The 24,639-nt window shown below is 41.0% G+C and overlaps 1 protein-coding gene across 1 annotated transcript in view; it reads right to left on the reverse strand.

Annotated features, from left to right (window-relative positions):
- Positions 1–23,767, reverse strand: part of Fnbp4 (formin binding protein 4) — a 34,108-nt gene extending 10,341 nt beyond the window's left edge. Inside the window, exons 1-12 of the mRNA XM_028778490.1 lie at positions 23,521–23,767; positions 22,542–22,634; positions 18,689–18,825; positions 18,279–18,465; positions 17,606–17,753; positions 17,384–17,504; positions 13,585–13,935; positions 12,042–12,252; positions 6,550–6,674; positions 4,638–4,742; positions 2,977–3,110; positions 1,819–2,003 (exon numbers count right to left, since the gene is read on the reverse strand). Of these exons, the coding sequence (XP_028634323.1) occupies positions 1,819–2,003; positions 2,977–3,110; positions 4,638–4,742; positions 6,550–6,674; positions 12,042–12,252; positions 13,585–13,935; positions 17,384–17,504; positions 17,606–17,753; positions 18,279–18,465; positions 18,689–18,825; positions 22,542–22,634; positions 23,521–23,752 (2,029 nt within the window). The 5' untranslated portion in view covers positions 23,753–23,767. The remainder of the gene's footprint in view (positions 1–1,818; positions 2,004–2,976; positions 3,111–4,637; positions 4,743–6,549; positions 6,675–12,041; positions 12,253–13,584; positions 13,936–17,383; positions 17,505–17,605; positions 17,754–18,278; positions 18,466–18,688; positions 18,826–22,541; positions 22,635–23,520) is intronic.
- Positions 23,768–24,639: the final 872 nt, after the last annotated feature.

The raw sequence follows: 24,639 nt of genomic DNA on the forward strand, positions 1-24,639 counted from the left end.
TCTCTCTCTCTCTCTCTCTCTCTCTCTCTCTCTCTCTCTCTCTCTCTGTGAGAGAGAGAGACAGATACACACAGACACACAGACACAGACACAGACACACACACACACAGAGACACACACACATGGTCTTGCCCCAAGTCTCCTAGCAGCACCATAATCACAGGAGGTCAAGCTAGGAAGATCCCATGTTTAAGGCCAAAATCTGGATTAGAGTGGTATCTTGTCAAAAATAATCTAAGCAGTGGTAGGAATATGTGAAAATCTTGTTTACTTCCCAGTACTGCTAAAACACAGGAAAGAAAGAAGAGAGGGACGTACGAAGGAAAGCAAAGGAGAGAAAAAAAATAAGACCTGGCAAAAAAATTTATTTTCTTTTATAAATTGTGTCTCTTCTGAACAGCTGATTAGGTCTCAGGATAGACAGAGTAAGGAGCCCACCATTCTTTTATTTCAGTGAGTGAGGAGGCACCCTGGAGAGATAGCTAATATTCCTGGATAGTTTTCCACATGAGTCATGGCACTCACTCCACACCTCACAATCATCTGTAGATTCTGAGGAAATCTGACTCATTCTTCTGGCCTTTGAGGTGCCAGGCACCAGGCACACATTGTATATGGTGCAAGCATGACAATCCGAGTTCAATACGTACCAACTATGTTTTACAAACAAACAAAAAATCTGGATGTGGCTGCATAGTCTACCCACCACTTGAGGCAGAGCAGATGAATCTGAGTTTGAGACCAGCCTAGTCTACATAGCAAGTACCAGACCACTGACATAGTGAGAGAGGCACGTGTGTGCCTGCTTGGAATCCTCGAAGCACAGAAGGTGGATAAAGTCCAGATCAGTAAACTTAACCTCATCAAGGAATTACAGACTCAGTGAGAGAGAGAGAGCCTTTCAAAAAATGTGCATGGCTTTAAAAGAATGAGATGTAAAGCTGGTTGGTCTCTACTTGTGCATGTATAGACGGGGGAAAAAAAAAATCACAAAACTACTCCAATTCTTCTAGGACCATCTTAAATGGGAAGTTTTACCCATTTCTGATCAGATTGTCTAAAAATACCACTGACAACCTTAAATTCCACTGATTGCTAGAATAGATTCTACTTTTTAAGCCTTTCTTCCTATTATCTTGATTTATACCAGTAATAAATAAAAGACTAGTGAAAAGTCATAAATGAGGCCAAAACACCAACAGTTGTATAAAATGAAAATCAATCCTTATTTTTACTTTTCATATCTCGAAAATCCAATGACCTAGTCCTCTGCACAGCTATTCCTGTTTTTCTCAGTTACACAATAGAAGTATAATTAGCTTTTTTTTTTTTTTTTTTACATTTAAAAAAGTTTTAAGAGTATACACTAGAAGAGGGCATTGGATCCCATTACAGATGGTTGTGAGCCACCATGTGGCTGTTGAGAATTGAACTCAGGACCTTTGAAAGAGCATCTAGTGCTCTTAACCACTGAGCTACCCCTCCAGCCCTGTGAGTTATTTTTATTTGAAACATAAAATTTGTACTTATTAACAGAGTGCACAAAAACATGTACTAATTAATATTCAGTACATGAAATATTTTAAGATCAAAACATAGTATTCTATTTTTTTATTTTGATGGCAGAGTCTGATATACATTGGCTTTCTGAATGGTCATTGTTTTAATTCCTTTTAGCTAACTCATGTGTTCTCATGGTTTGAATTGGATTTCAATTAGCATATGTTACTCCTATGCTATAAACTGTCCTATAATAAAAAGACTGATGTCCTTTTCTCTAAAACTTTTGTTCAACTAGAACAGAATAAACTGTCTTACCTGTGGAACTCTCAGAGGGTTCTGCAGAGTTTGAATCGGTGCAGGTTCTGTCTTTCCCGGTCAGCTTAGGAAGACTCTCATCTCTCATTTCCTGTGCTTGGCTTTCTTCCTCCTCCTCACCATCTGGGAATTCCCACTGAGACTCGCCCGACTGTTCATTTACATAGAAATATCGTCTATGATCCCTAAATCACAAGAAAGAAAACACATGTTTTAAACTCTGTTCTCCTACAGAGACACTTCCATTTGGTCCTGTCCCAGGACAGCAAGCAGTCTGCTCTCACAGGGACGAACCTCTTCTTATGGACTGCTATTCACAAAGGCAACAAAGAGCTTTGACAACTGTGGATGGAGAACCCAGGATAATTCAAAGCTATTTGCACTGCCAGCAACTCTGTGAATACAGCCCTTAGCCCTCTCCAACAGATGACTTAGAAATCATTTGTTTCGTTTGGTTGGTTTTTTTGCCAATGTAAAACCGAGTTTCAAGTGTCATTAATGAAGGGACTCAGTTGCCTAGAACACTAATTTCCCTTCCAAAGAAGAGAACTTCGAAGTGAAACGTGACTCTTCCCCTCTTGGACGGTGGAATTCATTTCAAATTCTTGATATCAAACACAGTGAAAGCTAAAGAGAGGGAGAGGATCTGGGAGCTGAAAAATAAAAGAGCAAAGATTTCAAATAACGAAAAAAAAAATCAAGAAAAGCCAAATATAAAAAGAAATATTTTCATCTGACCTGCTGGCAGAGGATAGTAATCTTGCTCTTCATTCACTTCTTCAGTCACGAAGCTTTCCTTAAGGTCACCGAGGTTAATCAGGAGTAGTTGCTTCCAGAGGTCCTGTAAAGCGCACAGAGCTCTCGCATGCGCTTAACCCCCAAGCCCGCCCTACTCCGTGCAACACTCTGGAGAGTAAAAACCGGCTTTGTCCAATCTTGGGAAAAAATCTGTTACATGGAACACTTTTAAACATTGCTTTTGTTTTTCCAAACGTGTGGCTGGCCAAAGTCGGCTTGCAGGTGCTTTGCCTGCCCAGCACCACGAACTGCAGCTGCTCGCAGTCTCCAGGCAGGCTGTCATGGCGTCAGGTGGTCGTGATCACAAATCATGTCTGAGATGTCAAAGGTGAAAGGTGAAAAGGGGAGAAGAGTGCGTACCTGTCCCAGTGGCAGGACCAGCCTTTAGGAGTGGCGTTTATTTCATACTGTTTTAGCTGTTCTGCAGCATCCTGAAGTTTTCGTTTTAGGTAATTTCCATTCAGAGCCCCTTCGCGCCAGTCTGCAATTCGAGTCTAGAATCAACAAGAGAATTAATTAGGACTTAGGCCAGGAAAGAGAGGTAAAAGGGACTCTTAAGATTGTATCACTAGCTGGGTAGTGGTGGCGCATGCCTATAATCCCAGCACTTGAGAGGCAGAGTCAGAGGCAGGCGGATTTCTGAGTTTGAGGCCAGCCTGGTCTACAGAGTGAGTTCCAGGACAGCCAGGGCTACACAGAGAAACCCTGTCTCAAAAAACCAAAAACCAAAATAAAAAAAAAGACTGTATCACTATGTGCAAATGTAAGAACAGACCAAAGAGGCAAAGAAATCTCATCTTAATTAAAATGTATATCTATTAAGGTGGTATTTGCTTTCATCAATAAAATGTTACTACCTGGGATTGACAGTTCAAATATGAAACCAAAGTTAAAATTGGAAAACACATTTTTTAAAAAAAAAATGTATTTAAAGCCAGGAGTGGTGGTACATGTCTTTAATCGCAGCAGAGGCAGAAGGGTCTCTGAGTTTGAGGTCAACAACCTCCAGGGCTGGCAGGACTGCATAGAGACACTCTTTGTACCAACCACTCTCCTACAAAATGATGTTATTACTATTGTTTAGGTGGGCATGTCTTTTGTGTGAGTGTACGATGTGCTCTGGGTGGAGGTGCGAGGACAACTCTGTAGAGTTGGTTCTCCCCATTTATGGGTTCTGGGAATCGATTGACGGTCACGCAGCTTCAGTGCTAGCATTTATACCCTCTGCCAACATCTCAATTCACTCTGTATATCAGGTGAGCCTTAGACTCAGATGTCCACCTGCCTCCACCTCCTTGGTGTTAGGATTGAAGGTGCACACCACCACTACCTAGCTATAAAATGTACTCTTAACACAGAATGCCATTCAAACACCATTTATGGGCTATGAAGATAGCTTGATTATAAAAAGGGCTTGCCACAAGTCCTAGGACAGGAGTTAAGATCCCAGACCCCACATAAAAACAAGGCCAGCACTGTGGCTCCCTGTAATTACAACACTCAAAGAGTGGAGACAGGGAATACCAGGGGAAGTTGGCCAGATAGAGCAGCTGTACTGGCAAGCTCTGGATTCCACTGAGAGACAGTGAGTTCCTCAGTGAATAAGGTGAAGTGCAATGGACAACAATTCAGCCTGAGCCTCCACATGCATGCGCAAATACACAAACACATATACAGGGACATCACACAGACATTAAAACAAAACAAGGGCTGCCAAGAGCATTGGCTTGGCAGTACCCAGTGTGGCTCCCACACCCATGTCAGGTAGCTCACAAAGGTCAGGGGACCTGGCACTGTCTTCTGGCCTCTGCAGCCATCTGAGAACATGCATGGCACACACAGACACATGAATAAAATAAAATTTTCATAAGATGCAAATAAGTTTTTAATCTCAGCACTCTGGAGACAGCCAGGAGGACTTCTGATGCTCTGTGTAGTAAGCTCCAGCCAGCTATGGCTACAAGTAAATAAAAAATAAGACAACAACAAAATGCCATACACAGCCAAGCCAGCTGCATTACCTCAGTCTGTAAGAGCAGCATGTGAAAGTTGGAGATGGACTGTCTATTAATCCCTAGGAATTCAAATTTACTTGTCAGGGTATTTGCCAGTTCTCCAATCTGAAACTGTAACAGAGAAAAGAAAAATTAGAACAGAAAACCCAAGACTCCAGCACTCCTTCCATACTGTGTACAGCCTTCCATTTACTATCACAGATTGTCTATATACAGATGACTGTAACTAGCTATGTTTAGGCTTCTAATTTATGAATTTCACATAAATCATGAATAAAATGCTTACTCACACTTACAATGCATTCAAACAACATGGATTTCATCAGCTGAACAAAGATCCTAATCTTTAAAAACATGTACATAAATAGAATATCGAATTAGTTGTGAGAGGGTGGAACAATACGGAGTAGAAACTTTCACCTATAAAAAACTGGGGATCTAATGCACAGCATGGAGAGTGCAGTTTACAGTGGGATCTAATGCACAGCATGGAGAGTGCAGTTTACAACACCATATTGTAGGAGCTGGGCAGATGGCTCAGTGGTTAAGAGCATTGACTGAGTTCTGAGTTCAATTCCCAGCAACCACATGGTGGCTCACAACCATCTGTAAAGGGATCTGACGCCCTCCTCTGATGTGTCTGAAGACAGCAGCAGTGTACTCACGTAAATAAAATAAATTTTAAAAACAAAACATATCATGTAGCTGAAATTTGTTCAGATTAAAATATTCTAACACTCCCATACAAAAGAAAGATCAGTGAGGTAACAATTTATTAGAAGGGTTTGTAATAATCAGTATCTTTATATGTATATAGAGATAAATAAAGCAAAACATCTAAATGTGACACATGGTAAATGTGTCAACTCTATCTCAAAACAGCTGCAGGGAAACCATCATGAATGTTATTCCACTGTCACTTACTTATACCAGTCACATGCAGAAGCCTTAAAGGTCCTCTCTCACTCCTGTCTCCATGGTTGCATAATTCACTAGTGATCAAACATCTTTAAAAATACTATGCTACGGTTTTTTTTAAAACAAATCACATTTGAAGAGCCACACTGAACCAACCAGACTAAAAATTTTAGGAAACAAATCTGTCTATACTCAAGATGTATATACATTTTTGGTCATATTTCTCAATACACTGTAAGCTAGGTGTGGTAGCAAAAACCATTAATCCTCTCAAGTGGTCTAAGTGCTGGAGGAATGACTTCTAAGCTCATCCGAGCTACATAATGATATTGTTTTAAAAGAACCATTCAACCATATACATGACACACATGCATATAATACACACAAATCATAACATAGTACTAGGTAGTATAAGCAGCCTACAGTGATTTAACGTGCATGAAGGATGTGCATTCAGATATATATAAATGTTGCTTTGCTTTACAAAAGCCTCAGTTCAGATACAGTTCAAGTTACAGTTCAGATTTGATTGTATCTGATGGAGTCCTGGCTATAAATCATTTGTGATACCAGGAAACTTCATTATGTGGTTACACATGCAACTAGAAACAAATATGTTTTGTTTAAAGACAAGTATTTCACATAGAAATTAAATCTTTTCCTCTCTTTAGTAGTTATAAATCTGAAAGCCTATATTAATAGATTCATTCTTTCCAGCAAAAGCTTAATCTCAAAGAAAGTAAATATTTATAATTTCTCAGCATCCAAGTTCTTATTCCAACCTTAAATGAAATCTTTTAATCTAACAAAGTGAAAAATCTTAGGTTTAGTAATACTAAAGCTTACGATTTGGTAACAGCATTTAATAATAGTTTAATGACTGAACCTATAATCCTGGAACTTGGGAGATGGAGGCAGGAGGATCCTGAGTTTCAGGCCAGCCTCAGTAGATGAAGCAAACCCATATTCACCCCAGGTCAAGTACCACCCTCCTCCGTACTTTCAGGTCCTGCTCTTCCTCCACTTTAGGTGCCATCTGGACTTTTATCTTCTCAGAAGACTCTTCTACTTCCGTTTCTTTGTCTGAATTTTCTTCTATTTTTTCGGAATCTTCAGCACCAATTGCTGCAAAACAAAAACCAAAAACCCCATGAAATTAAGCCAAAACAACTGAACGGTCCAAACATCGTATTCTCTTTGCAAGAGATGCCTGAAAATTAGTACTAGTACTCTCTCTTGCCTGCTCTGTCGGAATTTTAGTAGCTTGTCCACTAGCAGCTTGTCCACCAGAACACCAGTCCCAAAGGTGTTCTTTCTGAAAGGTGACCAGGCAGTCACACTGTCCTACTACTGTATTTACCTTATGGCTTCTGTTTTCCCTTTCTCTATTACCATCTTTTCTTTCAAAATAACACCTTTTAAATTTCTTATAAAAGCTAAATATCAAACTTGAAATAAACAGAATTCTTGACTAAACTGGGTGAAACAGGAGGACAGCTTTTAGAACCAGAGGAGTACCAATATCAGCTGCCAGCCATGGGGTGGGGTGGAGGTGGGGGTGGGGGTGTCATGCCTGTTATTCTAGCACTTAGGAAAAATAAGGATCCCGAGTTTCAGGCCAGTCTGAACTACAGAGCAATTTCCTGGCTCAACCTCACCACCAGCCAGTCATGGTGGCACACTTCAGCATTTGCACAGACAGGTGACTCTTTTTTGAGTTCAAAGCCAGCCTAGTCTACAAAGGTCAGTACCAGGTAATCCACAGCTACCAAGACCTCATCTCAGAAAAAATAAAAACAAAAACAAACACTCCCAACCCCAACCCCATCCAACTCATTTGCCTTCCTGAAGTGGCTAAAATCTACAGTCATCAAGATTCATATTGTTGCCTACACCTATAGTACCAGCTACCAGCTACCCTGGATGGGGGCAGAGGAAATATGCTTGAACCTGAATGTATGGTTCTGGACCAGTTGAAGTAACCTAGCCAAGACCCCCTCTCCTCTCCCTACCCCTACCTCACTCCCCCTTCACAGGGCTTCACAACTAACATGGGAGCACACCTTTGACATCAACACTTGAGAGGTAAGGGCAGGAAAAAATCATTTTGACATTTCCAAAAACTACACATGGAATCCCAGAACAGACAGGACATAAAAAAAAACAGCAAGAAAGTCTACAAACCCCAAGATAAAACAAAATAAAAATTATAGTAGGATTTCCCTTTGTCCACTAGCCTGAAACCTATGCTCTTCCTGCTTCTGTAGTGTGTCAGAATTATAGATGTGGACAGCAATACCTACTCTCAGGCTTTCTAAATTTTAATTAGAAAAATATCATTTCTATTAACGTGTGTGTGTTACATGTCCACATGCTACTGTGCATGTGTGAAAATCAGAGAACAACTTTGTGAAGTCAGTTCTCTCCTTCTACTTTTAAGAGTAACAGAGATTTACACAGTCTTTATGCTCAGGTCATGACTGCACTGTTGGGCAGTAAGCATCTTTACCCTTGAATCCATCTCACCAGTCCCTATTTTTTCTACTTTTTAAATGATCTGAAACAAAATCTATTAGCCTGATTTATTGACTTATAACAATTATATTCTAGAGATCTATCTAGTAGCAGGTATAACATCAATTTTGAGTATTACTATAATTCTGACTGCAAGGTTTTGTAGGGCAATTCAGCAAGATTTATCAAGTTTTACAAGTGTAAGGTTGCTGTGGCCTTGGGTAGAAGGCAGATAGGGTGGAAAGAGCCCAAGTGGCCCCAGTGACAAATGACAGTGAAATGGTGACGACTCTAGTGAACACCTGAATGATGCCTATAGACCACTCAGCAACTTCCTTAGTCTGAGCAACCCATAGACCATGGGATTGGCTGGGCCACTTCACCAAGACAAATCTTCCTATACTCCAGCTGAAGTAATTTACGGTTAGAAGAACAAGTGCTTTAGAAGTTAATTAGAAAGAGAGTAAGGTTGCAGCTTTCCCAGTCCCTGGGAAAGCATTTTTGCAGCAGCTTCCTTTCACAGATGAAGACTTGACGGCAACATCATCAAGGAAAGCAAGCAAGCAAGGATTTGAACAGTTTATATGAACAATGTCACTGGTCATAATCTGGCACAGAATGAACATTCTCTTAGCATGTCTTTATAGAATTAAATAGATAAAAGCCATACCCCATCTAAAATAAAACATGCCTGAATTCGGTGAGAAGACAAGACCATTAATAATTCATCTGCATCAATTAAAAAGCTGTAATTAACTCAGCACATGCAGATAGACACTGCTATAATATGCCTTGGCTATACCAACACTCACATTCACTTTGTTTTGTTCTAGCATTTGACAATATGAAAAATATTTCACTAATTTGATTTAGTGAAAACTTTTATTCCAGCTTCTAATTAGCTCTTCCGTGCTGTGTCCATATGTACATTATAGTCTCAGAAGCTGCCCTGCAAAACCTGAGGTGTCCCAATTAAAGCTGTTGACTTGGTATTATTTACAGATCCTGTGTCATGCTTGCTTCTTGAATCTGAATGACTAGAGTATTTCTCTTCTCCACTTTAACTTGTGACGTTCGGTACTTGGTCCTTATTTATGTGCAGGATGTTCTATCTTCCTTTTGGCCTATAACTGCTTTCACATAGAAAATTAAGAAAGAAAATCTTTATATTCTGTATAAAGATAAGTCAAATTTGTATACTAAAACCATGGATAAAAATTTGTTTTTCAAGAAAAATTGAGATGCCATACATGCATGCAAGCATGTAGGCACACATGGCCAAGGTATGAATAACTAAGAATCTACCTGAGGCAACATTACAATGTGCAAGTTTATTAGAGTACCATGCATCGTTGAATACCTTGAAACAATGTCAACAACAATGTGAACAGAAAGAATAAAGGAACTAGAACCTGAGAATGCAGCTTCATCTGGATCTCTGTACCTGTCACCAACCTTCCTACTTAACCACAGACGACCTCTATTTTGACAGTGTCATTGTTTAGTTTCGTCAGGACAGCCTGTTAAACACAAGTGCTGCCCATTTTCAAGCTTACATATTCAGATCAGCACCTGTATATTTCTCCAAATCATTTTTTGTTGCTTTGTTCAATACTACTGCATTAAAAATTAATGTCAGTACATAGAATTATGATTTTCATTCATTTTTTGCATCACTGCATAAAATTCTATAATAAAAATACACAAGTTGGCTAGTGGTGGTGGCACACACCTTTAATCCCCAGTACTTGGGAGGCAAAGGCAGGTAGATCTCTGAGTTCTGAATTAGAGACCAGCCTGGTCTATAGAGCAAGTTCCAGGACAGCTAAAGCTACACAGAGAAACCCTATCTTGAAAACCAAACTAGCCGGGCGTTGGTAGTGCACGACTTTAATCCCAGCACTTGGGAGGCAGAGGCAGGCGGATTTCTGAGTTCGAGGCCAGCCTGGTCTACAGAGTGAGTTCCAGGACAGCCAGGGCTACACAAAACCAATCAAACAAACACCCTACTTATTTACTGTGCAGGTGTGGGGTATGGCAGTACAGATTCACGTATGCCATGGTCCATTTGTGGAGGTCAGAGGACAATGTTTAGGACTGACCTACCTTCTTTCTTCTTTCCTTCCACTAATCCACTCAACCACTACTTGGGTGGGTCCTGGGACTCAAACGCAGACTGTCCTACATAGTGGCAAGTGCTCTGACCTGCTGTGCCACCTCACTGTGCCCTACTTATTTACTTTTTACTTTATTTATTTCTATTTGCTCTATTATTTTATGTTTATGAGTGGTTCACCTTCATGTGTATGTACCATGTTCATTCCTAGTGGCTAGAGGCCAGAAGACAGCTTCAGATCTCTTGCAACTGGAGTAACAGATGGCTGGGAGGCTGGGTCTCCTGCAAGAGCAACAAGTGCTCTTAACCATCCAAGCATCTTTCCAGCCCTACTCATTTATTTACTTTTTGAGACAGGGTTTTGCTCTAATTTGCAGGCTAGTCTGGAATTCATCATGTATCCCAGGCTACTCTAGAGTTTGTAATCTTTCTACTTGAGGTCTCCCGAGTGCTGGAATTACAGGTGTGGCACCATGCACTGACTATATTATTGGCTGGGAAAGGAGGAGGAGTGGCTCTACAAATAAGAATGTGTGCATTCATTTATTGCTTGTATTGTTTGGTGTTAGCCAGAACCGCACTAAGTATCTACTGCTAAGAATATTAAAGAAAGGCTTTGTGTTCAAATCTTACTCCTAATTTTACATTACAAAATTAGGGTCAAATGCAAATAAAAATATTAGGTTTTTTTCAGAGTTCCCTGATAACTGGGAAATTGAAATACGGCCTCTTCTACCATACTCAGAATGAAGACAACTTGGGTCCAGACAGAATCAAGTTGTCTGTGTACCTACCCATAATAAAGAGGTTAATATTTTATCTGTCTGTTTGTTTTAGACAGGATTTCTCTGTGTAGCCTTGGCTGTCTTGGAATTTGCTTTATAGACCAGACTGTCCTCGAACTCACAGAGATCTGCCTATTCCTGTCTCCTGAGTATGGAGATTAAAAGCCATGTGTGAATATTGCTCCACAAGAGGGTAATTTTCACAGAGAGTAGAACCAAGAGGTAGATTGAGCTTGCTAGAGATAGACCTTTTATGTTCATCTGGAAGCAGTAAGCAAAGGATAAGTCATGTCTCCCACACAAGTCAGAACAATTTTGCCGCCAGTAGTTAGATGGTTCAGTGGGTAACAGAGCTTACTGTCCAAACCTGGTGACCTGAGACTCTGCATCCTTAGAACCATGGAAAGGTAGGAGAGAACCAACTCCTCAAAGTTGTCCTCTGATCATGATTTGTACCATGATGCATGTGTAACCCCTGCCCCCCACACAGATCATACACACACAAATAATTTTTAAAAAGAAAGAAAAAGAAGGAATCAAAGAAATGGTTGGGCCGGGCAGTAGTGGCGCATGCCTTTAATCCCAGCACTTGGGAGGAAGAGGCAGGCGGATTTCTGAGTTCGAGGCCAGCCTGGTCTACAGAGTGAGTTCCAGGACAGCCAGGGCTACATAGAGAAACCCTGTCTCAAAAACAAAACAACAACAAAAAACAAGCAAACAAAAATGGCTAGGACAATCATTTCCTGCTGTTGAAAAAGTACAATTCCTACTTTATAACAAACACAGGACCCAACTGATTCAAACCCTCAAATTCTTACATCTCTACCATAAGTAGAAAAACAAGAGACATGAACGAAGCTTTGAAGTTTCATTTCCAGAATTTTCACCAAATAATAAAATATCATCTCCCTGCTATTGTGTAAGAAGAAACAAAGCACAGAAGGCTTATTACCCTACATAGTTCAACTCTAAAGTTTCCTGTGCTCAGTGGTAATGGGGATTCCTTGCCTGTTTCAATTCCTAGCACAAGACGAAGGGATGGGGAGAAGAGAAAGTTTTATATGAAGCACAAATTACCGGTTTCTCCATTTTCTGGAGTCTCTCGTCCAGTTTTACTAGAACTTCGGCTGGTGGATTCTGGACTTGTAGCTCGAACAAACATCTTCCATTTTCCTCTTTTAGACATAATCCTACGCATTCCGTCCTGAGATGCTGGCTGGCTGATGTCAGAACGTGGACTAGACCCTGACACACTACCATCTCCTTCTTCCAAGGCTCGTAACTCTGCCTACAAAGAATATGATGATAAGGTTAGCAAGACATTAGCCCTCGTCTGCAGTAAGCACTGTGGCTGTCTTTGGAAGTTAGAACTTCTGAGAAACAGCAGCATTTTAACCAATTTTCTTCACAACTCAACATTGCTCTCTGTGCTCAGTATTCTTCTGTAATTAATAAATGTTCATAATTACAGTAATAAATTTTGATGGGAGGGGCAGTTTCTAGAAATTTACAAACATACACACCTGACATGCACACATAATAGAAAAAAAAATTATCTGTCCCTACATATTCAAATCTTCAAACAGGGAAAGCTGCAGGTTATTGTTACAGACCTGAGTTAAGATTCTGCTTCATATTAGACTTTTTAAGACAGCAGCGGATGAATACCCTGAAAGCAGGGGAAAATGACAGAAAAGCTTTTAAAAAGAAGTAAAACATTGGGCGTGGTAGAACATGCTTGTAATCCCAGTACTGAGGCCTCTGAGGCAAGAAGATCACTAGAGAGAAGGTTCAGTAGGTAGGAACACTTGTTGCTTTTGGAAAGAATGTGGGTTTAGTTTCCAGCACCCACACGGTAGGTTCACAATCATCTGTAACTGCAGTTCTTGAACTTGATGCCCTTCTTCTTATCTTTGCAGGCACTAGGCATGCATAGATGTACACAAAACACTTATACACAAAAAAATTAAAAACAATCTGGGTGTGTGTGTGGTAGTATACACCTTTAATACCAATATTCAGGAGACAGGAACAGGCAGACCTCTGAGATCAGCCTGGACTACAAAGTGAGTGCCAGGACAGCCAGGGCTGTTATACAGAGAAACTCTGTCTCTAAAAACCATCCAACCATCAAACCATCAATCAATCAATCAAACCATCAATCAATCAATCAAACCATCAATCAATCAATCTTCAAAAAGAAATAGTATAGACATGAGCAAAAAGCAAAGTCCTAGTAAGTGTAACAGGACTAAAGGGGACTATGTTCTTTTAATCTCTGATGGTTAAATCACCACTCTCCACTTGACTGGCTTTGGAATAACCTAGAGGACTCACCTTTAGCTACGTTAGTAAGAGGCTTTTCAAGAGAAGTTTAACTAGGGAAGACCCACTTTGAATACGGGCAGCACCCTGCCATGAGCTAGGGGACAAAGGAGCCAGCTGAACAACAGCATCCCTCCTTACTTCCTGACTCCAATGAGCACAATCCTCAAGGTAGCAGCCCCAGGTACAGCCCAGCTCACAGCCACACCTAAAGCAAATCCTTCTTCCTTAAGATCTTTATGCGTCAGTCATTCTGTCATGGTAAAGGTAACTATGAAGATCTGTAAAACCTTACTTTCTTTCTTTCCAAAGCTAGCTCCAGCTCAAGGGTGTCTTGCTCCTCCTCTTCCTCCTCCTCCTCACTTTCTCCAGATTGAACAACACTGCAAAGATCCTCCTGAGCAGGATCTTCTGAGCTGTCCATCATAACTTCTGGTGGCTTTATACTCGGCCCCACTTCCTCGGCTGCTGTGCTTGTTTCCTTAGCCTCTGACACCAGGTCTGCTTCTTTACAAATTACTTTTCTTCTCCATCTTTCTTCCTCCTCTTTTACCCCTTCAGGCAGTAAGGGAGCGAGCAATGCAGCTGCCACCCCTTTTCTCTCCTCCTCATTGTTGGAAAGAGCTTGGATTCCTTCATTCAGTTCCTATGAAGAATAAAAGCATTGAGTCACAACTCTCTCAAAACAATCAATCAAAACAACAACAAACCAAAAAACCCCTCTTGGATTATTCGATTATTTGTATGAACTAATTTCTTAATTACTGGATGCTCACAAAACACCTGTACCCTTTACATGTACACAAAGCAAACATTACTTTAGGAAGACTGTTTGAACTACAACCTACTATCCTCTGGATATCAAAAGGGAAGCTAGGAGGAAGCAGAGGCAGATGTGATATAAGCATTCTGTCAACACATGACTAGATAAATCTTCCTCTTCTATAAGAGTGATTAACAAGATTTATTTTATTTATATGTGTACACTGTACTGTCTCCAGACACACCAGAAGAGGGCATCAGATCTCATTACTGATGGCTGTGAACCACCATGTGGTTGCTGGGAATTGAACTCAGGACCTCTGGAAGTACAGTCAGTACTCTTAACCACTGAGCCATCTCTCCAGCCTTAAAGTTCATGTTTCAAAGGGAACTTAGAGGAAAATAAAATGTGAGATGGCCACGAAAGTGCAAGCTTAAATGTCACCCATCTGTGAGCCAGAAGAGTGAAGACTACAGAACTCACCCTTCATTATGCAGTTTGAGGGCAGCCTGGGCTATATGATACAATCTCAAAAACAAAATGAAACAAAAATGTTTAATTAATATATTTAAATTGGTAGGTAGTGGTGGCACACGTCTTTGTTCCCAGTATGTGGGAGGCAGAGACAGGTAGATCTCTTTTGAATTTGAGGCTAGCCTGGTCTAAGCTAGAAAGTGAGTTCTAGGACAATCAGGGCTACACAGAGAAACATCTCATAAAACAAACAAAAAACCCCATGTACACACACACACACACACACACACACACACACATATATATCAATGATTTTGACACACATATATGCATATATACGTGTGTGTGTGTGTGTTTGTGTGTATGTTTGAAATTTCATCTAATGGAATACTTAAGCTTTCTAGAAATGTAAAGATCACAAAAAATGGAGGGGAGGGGTGGTCTCATGTAACCCAAGCTGGTCTGGTCTCAAATTTGGCATAGAGCAAAGGATGTCTTTGAAGTTTGTACTTTGGAGATTAAGGACACAATTAGTAATACAGCTACTGCATAACATGCCTAGTAGGAGCCTAAGTGCTGGGGCATTTAGGGTAGAGATGGGTGGTATATTCACTCTGAAAATCAAGATTAAGTTGTAATTCAATACACAATTCATAATTGTCTGAAAAAAATGCTATTTACTTTTCTTAATGGAGAGATTAAAGAAATGCTTACCTTTCACTAGTATGGGTTGAATAGCTCTATTCAGAAATAAAAAAATTATACCAAAACAACTTTTTGAGTGATAGGATACTGTAAAAAATGTAGGTAAAAAAGTAAAAATGTAGGTCAGGCCGGGCAGTGGTGGCACACGCCTTTAATCCCAGCACTTGGGAGGCAGAGGCAGGCAGATTTCTGAGTTCAAGGCCAGCCTGGTCTACAGAGTGAGTTCTAGGACAGCCAGGACTACACAGAGAAACCTTGTCTCGAAAAAAAAAAAATAAATAACAAAACAAAACAAAACAAAATATGTAGGTCAGGTGAAATATAGTAGTGTATTCTCTTTAATCTTAGCACTGTGAAGCAGAGGCAGAATGGGGGACCCTACTCTGGTCTACATAGTGAGATCTTATCTCAAATAAATAAATCAATAAATCAATCTATAAATAAATGTATGTCTCCAATACATAAATGAATGAACTAATGAAGGAAGGAAGTTTAAATAAAATCTTATATGAAGGCCTGTGAGAGGTGTCAGTGGAAAAATGCACTGCCAAAAAGTCTGACAAGCTGGGTGTGATCAAGACTACAAAGTGAGACCCTGCCTCAAAAATGGAGAAAAGTCTGATGACGGAGTCTGACCAGAGCTTACATGGCAGAAAAACTAATATGTTATCAGACATCACAAGTCTTCCTCTGTTTGACTTTCACTCTGGCAACCATGACAAGCCCCAACAAATAAATATAAAAACAAAACAAAACAATACATGAAATGACCTTTAGGTCATGTATATATGAACTACAAATGAATTGTGTTCAGACTTTGGGCCTATCCACAAGAAGTTTATATACATGCTATTACTCCAAAATCTAAAACCCCAAATCCAAAATATTTTGGTTAAGGGCTACTTAATCTGAGGCAGTTCATAGTTTTTCTTAAACTTTATTTTTAATTTTATGTTTTGTGTGTGTGTGTGTGTGTGTGTGTGTGTGTGTGTGTGTGTGTAAACGCAGGTGCCCACAGAGGCCAGAGGACTCTGATCCCCCCGAGCTGGAGTACAGGAGTAGAGGTGGTTATGAGCCTCCCAAGGTGGGTGCTGATTATCTAGAAGAGTAGCGTGAGTTCTTAACCACTTGCTCAGTTCTTTTTCCAGTTTTAATTGTTAAAAAAAGGGCATCCCATCAGCACACACACTTGTCTTGCTATGTAATTCAGGCTTGTCTATATACTTGAGATCTTCTTGCCTCTAGCACCTGCATACTGAGATTGCAGGTGTATGCTACTGCACCTGATTTAAGATAGTTGTCCTTTTATTTTAGATATATCTTGTCCTGGGGGGCTATGGGTGGTTCTTAAAAGGAAATCCAAAGCAAGATAATTACTTCTGACTCAAGTAAGAATGGGAGTCTGATACCTTGTAATCTTAGCTATGTTCTATACATTCTGTTGAATGATCTACGATGGCCACGTTTAACTCCATAATAAGCAAGTAAATGAATAGCAAATAGGGGCTGGAAAGATAGCTCAGTGGTTAAGAGCACTGGCAGCTCCCAGCTGTTTGTAACTTCATTTCCAGAGGAGACCCAACACCCTTACACAGACAGACATGCAGGGAAAACACCAATGCACATAAAAGTAAAAATAAAAAATAAGTCATAAAAAAATAGCAAATGAAGAACAGAAGCATCAGATAGATAATAAAACACTTTCAAACATAGGTCTACAACATACAGCACAGACAACTGGAGTAGCCTGATTAAGAGCAAAGATAACATCATCAAATCAGGAGCTTACAACCATCCACTAGTTGTTCTCAAGCTTCCTAATGGTGTAACCCTTTAATACACTTCCTCATGTTGTGGTGACCCCCAACTATTATTTTGTTGCTACTTTGTATCTGCAATTTTGCTACTGTTATAAATCATAATGTAAGTATCTGATATACAGGATATTTACTATGCAAAGTCCAAAGCTTAAAAAATGCTGATCAAGCAGAAACTAATGGGGAAACTGAATCACTGAAACGGTTGGTAACTTGTATAAATGCTGACACAGAAACAGAGTAGGTAAAACTAACAACACATGTGCTGTGAAATACTATTATATCTAGCTTCTCAGACTGGAAAATAATCAACGGCAGTAAGTTATAATACTAACCTTTTTAACTTCTCGTTTAGCGATGACCGGTACACTTTTATTACTGGAAGCAGGAATCATTTTCTCCTTTGTATATATGTCTGTATTTACCACAAAAGCTGCCTCAGTCCCTGTTACAGAACTGGGGGTGGGGTGTTAAGATAAACAAAAGGTAAATACTCAGGACAGCTATTTTCCCTTCATTTTCCCCCCATATAATTTCTTCCTGAGGTCTAGAATTACCTGGGCTGGTAATGTTGTAATCCCTGCACCTGTGTGGCAAGGTATTGGGGTAACTCCCAAGTTACTTCATTTGTTTGTGTGTTCCAATAATAATAGCAACCTGTGTTCTCATCCCAGACTTCTTGCCAATCTCCCATCTCAATTTCAACTGTAAGGAAACAAAACGTTTTAAGTATAAACTCTGACTTACATAGTCAGTCCTAACTTCTATCCCAAGACAGACATAAAACCATGACAATCTAACACAGGGTTCTCCAATCTGTGTCAGTGTTTAGCAACACCCCTAGCCATTACCACTGAAGAAAAACTCCTCTGCACTGAAACACTCAAAAAACACCTTCAGATATTACTAAGTATCCCGTGAACAACCCTTCCACACCAAAAACAAAACAAAACAAAACAAAACAAAACAAAAAAACCCCAAAAAACCAAAAACACTTCAACAAAGATTTCATCCCCTTTGTGTTCACAGTTAAAAGCACTCTTGACACTCAAATCTGCTTCTGGTTAAAAGATCATCATTCTGCCGACTAGCTTCCAGATACTACATTAAAAAGCCAGATCTGGGTCTTAGAGCTAAAGCATCTGGCTTCACCTTTAGGAAGGCCAGCTCTTAGGAACCCAGTGAGGATTAGTTAAAAGTTTTCTTCAAATAGAGGCCATACTTATTTACCTCCTGCCAATGAACACTGAGTGTCATAATGCCACCCTGGTGTCTGGGAAGTGTCTGTTCCATTTGATGCGGTAGAAGAAAGGGCAGGTGTTGCTGCTTCTTTTGGTTCTGGTCGAGGTGGAGTTGGAGGTGGAGCAGAAGCTACCACAGGAGCTGCAGGCTGAGGTGCTGTTATGGCATCTATCTCCTATGGAATGAAAATAACAATAAGTAACTGGGTGTGGTGCTTACACCTGAAATCTTAGCCTTTGGGAGGCAGAAGCAGAAGACAGACTAAGTTCAAGACCAGCTTGGTAATGTTGTAATCCCTGGATGTGTGTGGCAAGGTACTGGGGTAACTAATACCTCCAGGTTAGCCAGAGCTACAAAAATACTATTTCAAAACAAACACACACAAAAGCATCACTAACCGCTAAGAAGTTGGCGAGTGTGCTGTCGATGTCAGTGGCCTGGTTTCCATTTGCCTCTTTGGATTGGGCTGTTTTTTCAGACACATCACTCTCGTCATCGTCACTGTCAGCATAAGCACCAAGTAAGCACAGCCCTCCTAGAAACAAAGCGAGACAATTGTAACACCAACGGACTGGGGGAAGTGTTTAAACAAATACACTGGGGCTAGAGAAAAGAAAGACCACAGCTTTTTAAAAAATACTTATTTATTTATTTATTTATTTATTTATTGAGACAGAGTTTCTCTGTATAGCCCTGGCTGTCCTGGAACTCACTCTGTAGACCAGGGTAGCCTCAAACTCAGAAATCCGCCTGCCTCTGCCTCCCAAGTGCTGGGATTAAAGCCGTGGGCCCCCACTGTCCAGTTCCTTTTAATTTATTAGGTGTGGTATGCATATATGCAGGTTATCACACCAACCCAATTTACACAATATCCCAACTCTGGTTCTCATGCCACGACTATGCAAAACACATGGTTCCTATTTTTTTAAAAGTTGTTTTATTATATGCACCGATATTTCAGCTACATTACATGCATGCCTGGTGCCTCAGAGTCAGAGAGGGCATTAGATCACCTGAAAAACTGGAGTCTCAGACAGTTGTGAGCTACTATGTGGGTACTGGAAATCAAACCCAAATTATTTCAAAGAACAGCCAATAGCCAATGTTTTTAACCACCCAACACATGGTTCTGTAATCAAAGAGTTAACATTTTGTTTGTCTACAAATTAGAACTTAATTCCAAAGTCAGAATAAACACTAAATTAGGATTAATAAGATTAATAGTTGAAAAATATGTATGTACTTAGTGTACGGAAGATCCTAGATTCAATCATAAACACACACACACACACACAGATGCATGCACGCACGTACACAACAACGCTGAGCATGGTGGCACAAGCATATATTCTCAGTACTAAGGCCATTAAGGCAAGATGATCATAAAACCCTGGCAGGATGACCCATGCCTTTAATCCCAGGAACACTGAGCTCAAGGACAGCCTGGTCTACCTAAGTTCTTGAACAGCCAAGGCTGTACAGTGAGACCCTGCCTCAAAAACAAGACAATACACAAAAAGGGGGAAGGAGGTATGTAAATAACAGAAATACAATGTATTCATGTATGAAATTCTCAAAAAATAAATAATATACCAAAACTACAAAGAATGCCATAACTACCACAGATATAAAATGATATAATATCCTTCCAGTAGTCAGGCCTGGTGGGTGGCACTTGTCTTTAATCCTAGCACTTGATTCAAAGTCAGCCTGGACTACATAGCAAGTTCCAGGCCAGCCAGAACTACATAATATAGCCCTGTTTGTGGCAGTTTGAATATGCTCGGCCCATGGGAAGAGGCACTGATAGGAGGTGTGGCCTTGTAGAAGAAGTGTGTCACTGTTGAGGCAGGGCTTTGAGGTCTCATACATATGCTCAAATCTGGCCAGTGTGATGCAAAGCCTCTTCCTAGATGCCTGTGAAAAGTAAGTCTTCTCCTGGCTCCTTTAGATCATCATGTAGAACTTTCAGCTCTTCTTCCAACACTGTGTGTGCCTGTGTGCTGCCATGTTTCCTGCCATAATGAACCTCTGAAACTATAAGCCAGCCCCCAATTAAATGGTTTCCTTAGTAAGAGCTGCCTTGGTCATGGTGACCGCCACAGCAATAAAACACTAAGATGCTGACTGTTTCTATCCCCACCAAATCCTTCAAAGTAGTAAAATTACATATACTTGATATCTTCCCCCAAAATATACCATGGATCACTGAACTGCATTCTCTCAAAAGAACAGAATTTGTTCATTAAATATTTATTCAATCTAGGTATTGAACATGGCTTCAATTCCAGCACTTAGAAGGCTAAAGCAGGACTCTACTGTATGGTCAAGGAAGGACTACTAGTGACTTCTAGGACAGACTAAACTACAAATGGTAGCCCTGTCTCAAAAATTAAAACAACTCACACACCTAAGCCAATCAAAATACAGCAGCTGAAACACATTTTCTAAGTAAAAACAAAGAGTAAGTAATGATTATTCCTCAAATGGAAAGTTCCATGAACGCACTAAGGCAAATATAACTGGACTGGACATTGTGGCCTTAAATCCTAGCACTTGGAAGGCAAAGACAGGAAGAGCCCTGCTTGAGGCCAGCTAGGGTGAGCAAGTGAAAAGTCTCTCTCAAAACAAACATTTTACACCAAGAATAAAATGACTAAAATTACAAGTATTTTAGACTAAGAGTAAAATCACTCTATTTCTGGGGAGGTCAGCCACCTGTACCTCCAGCTTCAGGGCTCTAACGTCCTCTTTCGACCTCCTCAGGCTTCCACACACAACACACACTCAGAAAAACACAGACCTATAAATAAAAATAAAAATCACTGGGGCTGGAGAGAGCTCAGTGGTTAAGAGCACTGGCTGCTCTTCCAGAGGCCCTGAGTTCAATTCCCAGCAACCACATGATGGTTCATAACTATCTCTAATGAGATTTGGTGTCCTCCCCTGGCATGGAGGCAGAACACTGTATACATAATAAATAAATCTTAAAAACCAAAAAACCACAACATTGTGATTCAGAAGAATATTTAAAAAAATAGAGAATGAGTCTTAAACAGAAAATAAGTCTTAAAAAAACTTTAATCTTCAATACATATAAAATGCAGAAAAAAAATAAAATGCAGAAAAATTCTTGCTTTTCCAATGTCAAAATTTTCTCTTTCCTCCCTCTCTACATAATTTCAAATATATAAAATTTAATCCCCAAGCAACTCAGGACTATAGTAGATCCATTTATAGAATAAGTTTCAGCCCAATAACTATCCTGAAGTCTCAGAGTAAAAGTCAGAGTGATGATCTGAATTCAGGCTTGCCAAGACAATCACTGCTGCAAATATTTCAGCAGAGTGGACTAGAGTCAGGCATACCTAAGAGGAATTTTCAGCTTCATCAATATTTGATTACCAGGCAGTGTGTTAAGTGAGCTGGGTGTAGTGGAGCACATCTGCAATCACAGTACTTGGGCGGCAAAGGCAGGAGTTATCAATGGTTAAAGGCTAACCTTAGCTATACAGAAGGTTCTAGGACAGCCTGGACCATGAGTCACCGGAGGAAAAAAGAAATAATGAAAGGGTCAAACGAAAAGTAAAGTTTAATTGGTGCTCCTAAAAACACAAAAGGACCAAAAAGCCAGCAGGGAGATGACTCGGTTTGTAAAATGCTTAAGGACTTGCATTTGAAGCCCTTATAACCATGTTTCGACAGAGGATGAAGCACACTTGTCTGAAAGCACAGTGCTGGGGGTGAAGTGGAGTGGGCAAGACAGGCAGACTGGGTAAGAATAGTTCTTTGTGCAGCCCATCTAGGGTTAAGTTAAGGCTCAGGCTCACTTGAGACACTCTCAGAAAATAGATAAGCAAGTTATGTGGTGCAGCCTTAAAAGAATGTAAGCTTGTGTGTCTGTGCATGTGAATGTGTATGTGAACACAGACACGAACACACTGGCTGGCACACACAAATTTTAGGTATAGCTGTAAATAAACCAAAAATAAATAAACTTTCATGGTAAAGTTTGTATACAGCAAGACTTTAGGAAAGATTCTTGTTAATTCATTTTTGTAAGCCAAGAGTGGAACCCAGAGCTTTGCATCTTACCAATGATATGCAACCCCAATCCTAGAAAAACTTCACTTTTTATGAGACATAATAAATTAGCAACATCTAATCATCCAACAACCCAGGTACACACCTTTATCTTTTAACTCAATACAAGATATTTTAAGGAAAAGGTAAAACAACAAAAATCTATACCTGTTGCCTTAACGGCTGTGGGTCTGGTGGTCATGACTGGTTTGGGAGGATTCTGAACAACGCTGGGGACCTCCACCACCACTTCCTGTTCATCTGTATTTGAATTGCACAAAAAGAAAATACGGTTAGTCAGTTGGACCAGTGAAAAACGAGAGAGAAAAACTAAAACTTGACCTTTCAGGACTAGATCCCATCAACTAATAAAACTAGTGTGAATCACTAATACAAACTAAGGGGATGAAAAACAAGCTGATCTAGAATCTTCCATTCATTTAGTTATATCGACCGTAGGAATGTGAACACTATGAAAATGGCACCTGCAATACTTAACAATTAACATGCATAAATACATCTTCATGTTTCCACACATTGTGTACTTCCTATTAACTTGATTTCTTAATACTTGATATGGTATAGCTTCTCCGGCATCTACTCCCTGTAATTGTTACTCTAAACCCAAACACTGTTCCAGGAAAGCCCACAGGTTGTCACTTTCCCGTAAATCTGGGGTTACCGATGCTTTGTCTGGCATAAGAAAAAACAAGGGTTTGTTCACTTCTAAAGAGTGGTGTCTCCATTTCAACAAAAACGAAACCAAGTGTGAGAAGCGGAGGCCAGGTTCAACCGCCTCAAGGCTCGCACGTGGAAATTGCCCTCCACCTTCTGCGTTATTAAGATCGAAGGGGGTCATCTAGAAGACATTTGGGGTCCCAAGCCTCTGTGGATTGCTCAGGTTCCAGGGAGAAACCCCTGCACCGCAATGGCGCCTCAGATGAGCCCAGGCCCGGCCTTCCGCCGCCCAGAGTCCACGGCCGCCGTCCCGCGGGCCCCGGATCCCAGGCAGCCCAGGTGTACCTCGCCCCCAGGGTCACTCTTCTTCACCGAGTCCGAGGAGACACCTGGGAGCCTAGGCCGCAAGCCCCGTGCTCGAGTTTCAGACGTCCCAAATAAAGGAAGGGCCCCTCTCGCGCGCCCTTACCTTCAGAAGGCGAGTCCTCTGGGGCAGCGGTGGCAGGCACCGCGGGTGACGTCGAGGACGCCGCCGTCGCAGCTGCCGGGGCTGACTGGCTAGTCGCCGCCGCCGCCGTCGAATCTGCCTCGGGATCCGGATCGGGGTCGGGATCCCGGCCCGGGGTGCTGCTCCGAGGACCTGGTGGAGAGAGCTGCAGGATAGGCCTGCGGCCGGGTACCGCCCGGGACTTTTTCCCCATCACGAGCCCGAGCGCGAGCAGCGAACGACGGCAGACTAGAGGGGCGGGCGCACGGCGCCCCGGTGCGTAATCAATATTCATGAACCGCGGCACCGCCTCCCGAGAAGATCCGCTTTTAACCGGCGCGGTGCACTTGCGCATGCGGCCTGAGCCCGGGTGCCATTACGGACATTCTGCTTCATCCAAGATGGGTGGGCTTTGTTCAGGGAAAAGGCGATTGGCTGTTTTGACTCGAGAAGGAATCGGTAGCCAATAAAAAAAGGGAAAAGACAGGACGTCGAGCCAATAGTGCGGAAGGACCCCCAGTTTGTACGACTTCCTTAGATTGGGTATCGGCCGTGCGCTGGTAGCCAAGTCTTTTCTTAAGGGCTTTGTCCGCCATCTTGTAGCTATTTTCAGCTGCTTATTGCTGTTTGTCATTTAGGAAGATAAAGATACATTGCACCCTTCTGCAAGTTCTCTTGGTTATTGTAGCTTCTTTTGGATATAGTATTAAACAATGATGATACTGGGTGTTTATACATCTGTAGGCTCTTAAAATAGGACGCGATTAGTAGGGAAAATGACTGGACCTTGTAAAAGGCCCAACTGTTCCTATGGGATACAGAAGCTTTACCTCATCCTACTTCTGCCCTACCTCCAACTCCTCCATTTGTAGCTAGAGGAAAGACCTCGAGGCTGTTTATTTTATTGAGTCTATTTGCTTGTAGAAGAGACTTCCCCATCCCTAGAGGCAGGTGACATCCTGAGTCATTAATGTTCTCCCCAGAGATATCTTGCTAAGCAAGATAATGCTGATTTTCTCCAGAACTCACTCCTTCCATCCATCCTTGGTTGCTTCTAGACTAATGACAGTGGGCCAGAAGGTGAGAGATAAATGTCTAAAA

Source organism: Grammomys surdaster, unplaced genomic scaffold (assembly GCF_004785775.1).
Source record: "Grammomys surdaster isolate TR1022 unplaced genomic scaffold, NIH_TR_1.0 338, whole genome shotgun sequence".
Lineage (NCBI taxonomy): Eukaryota > Metazoa > Chordata > Mammalia > Rodentia > Muridae > Grammomys > Grammomys surdaster.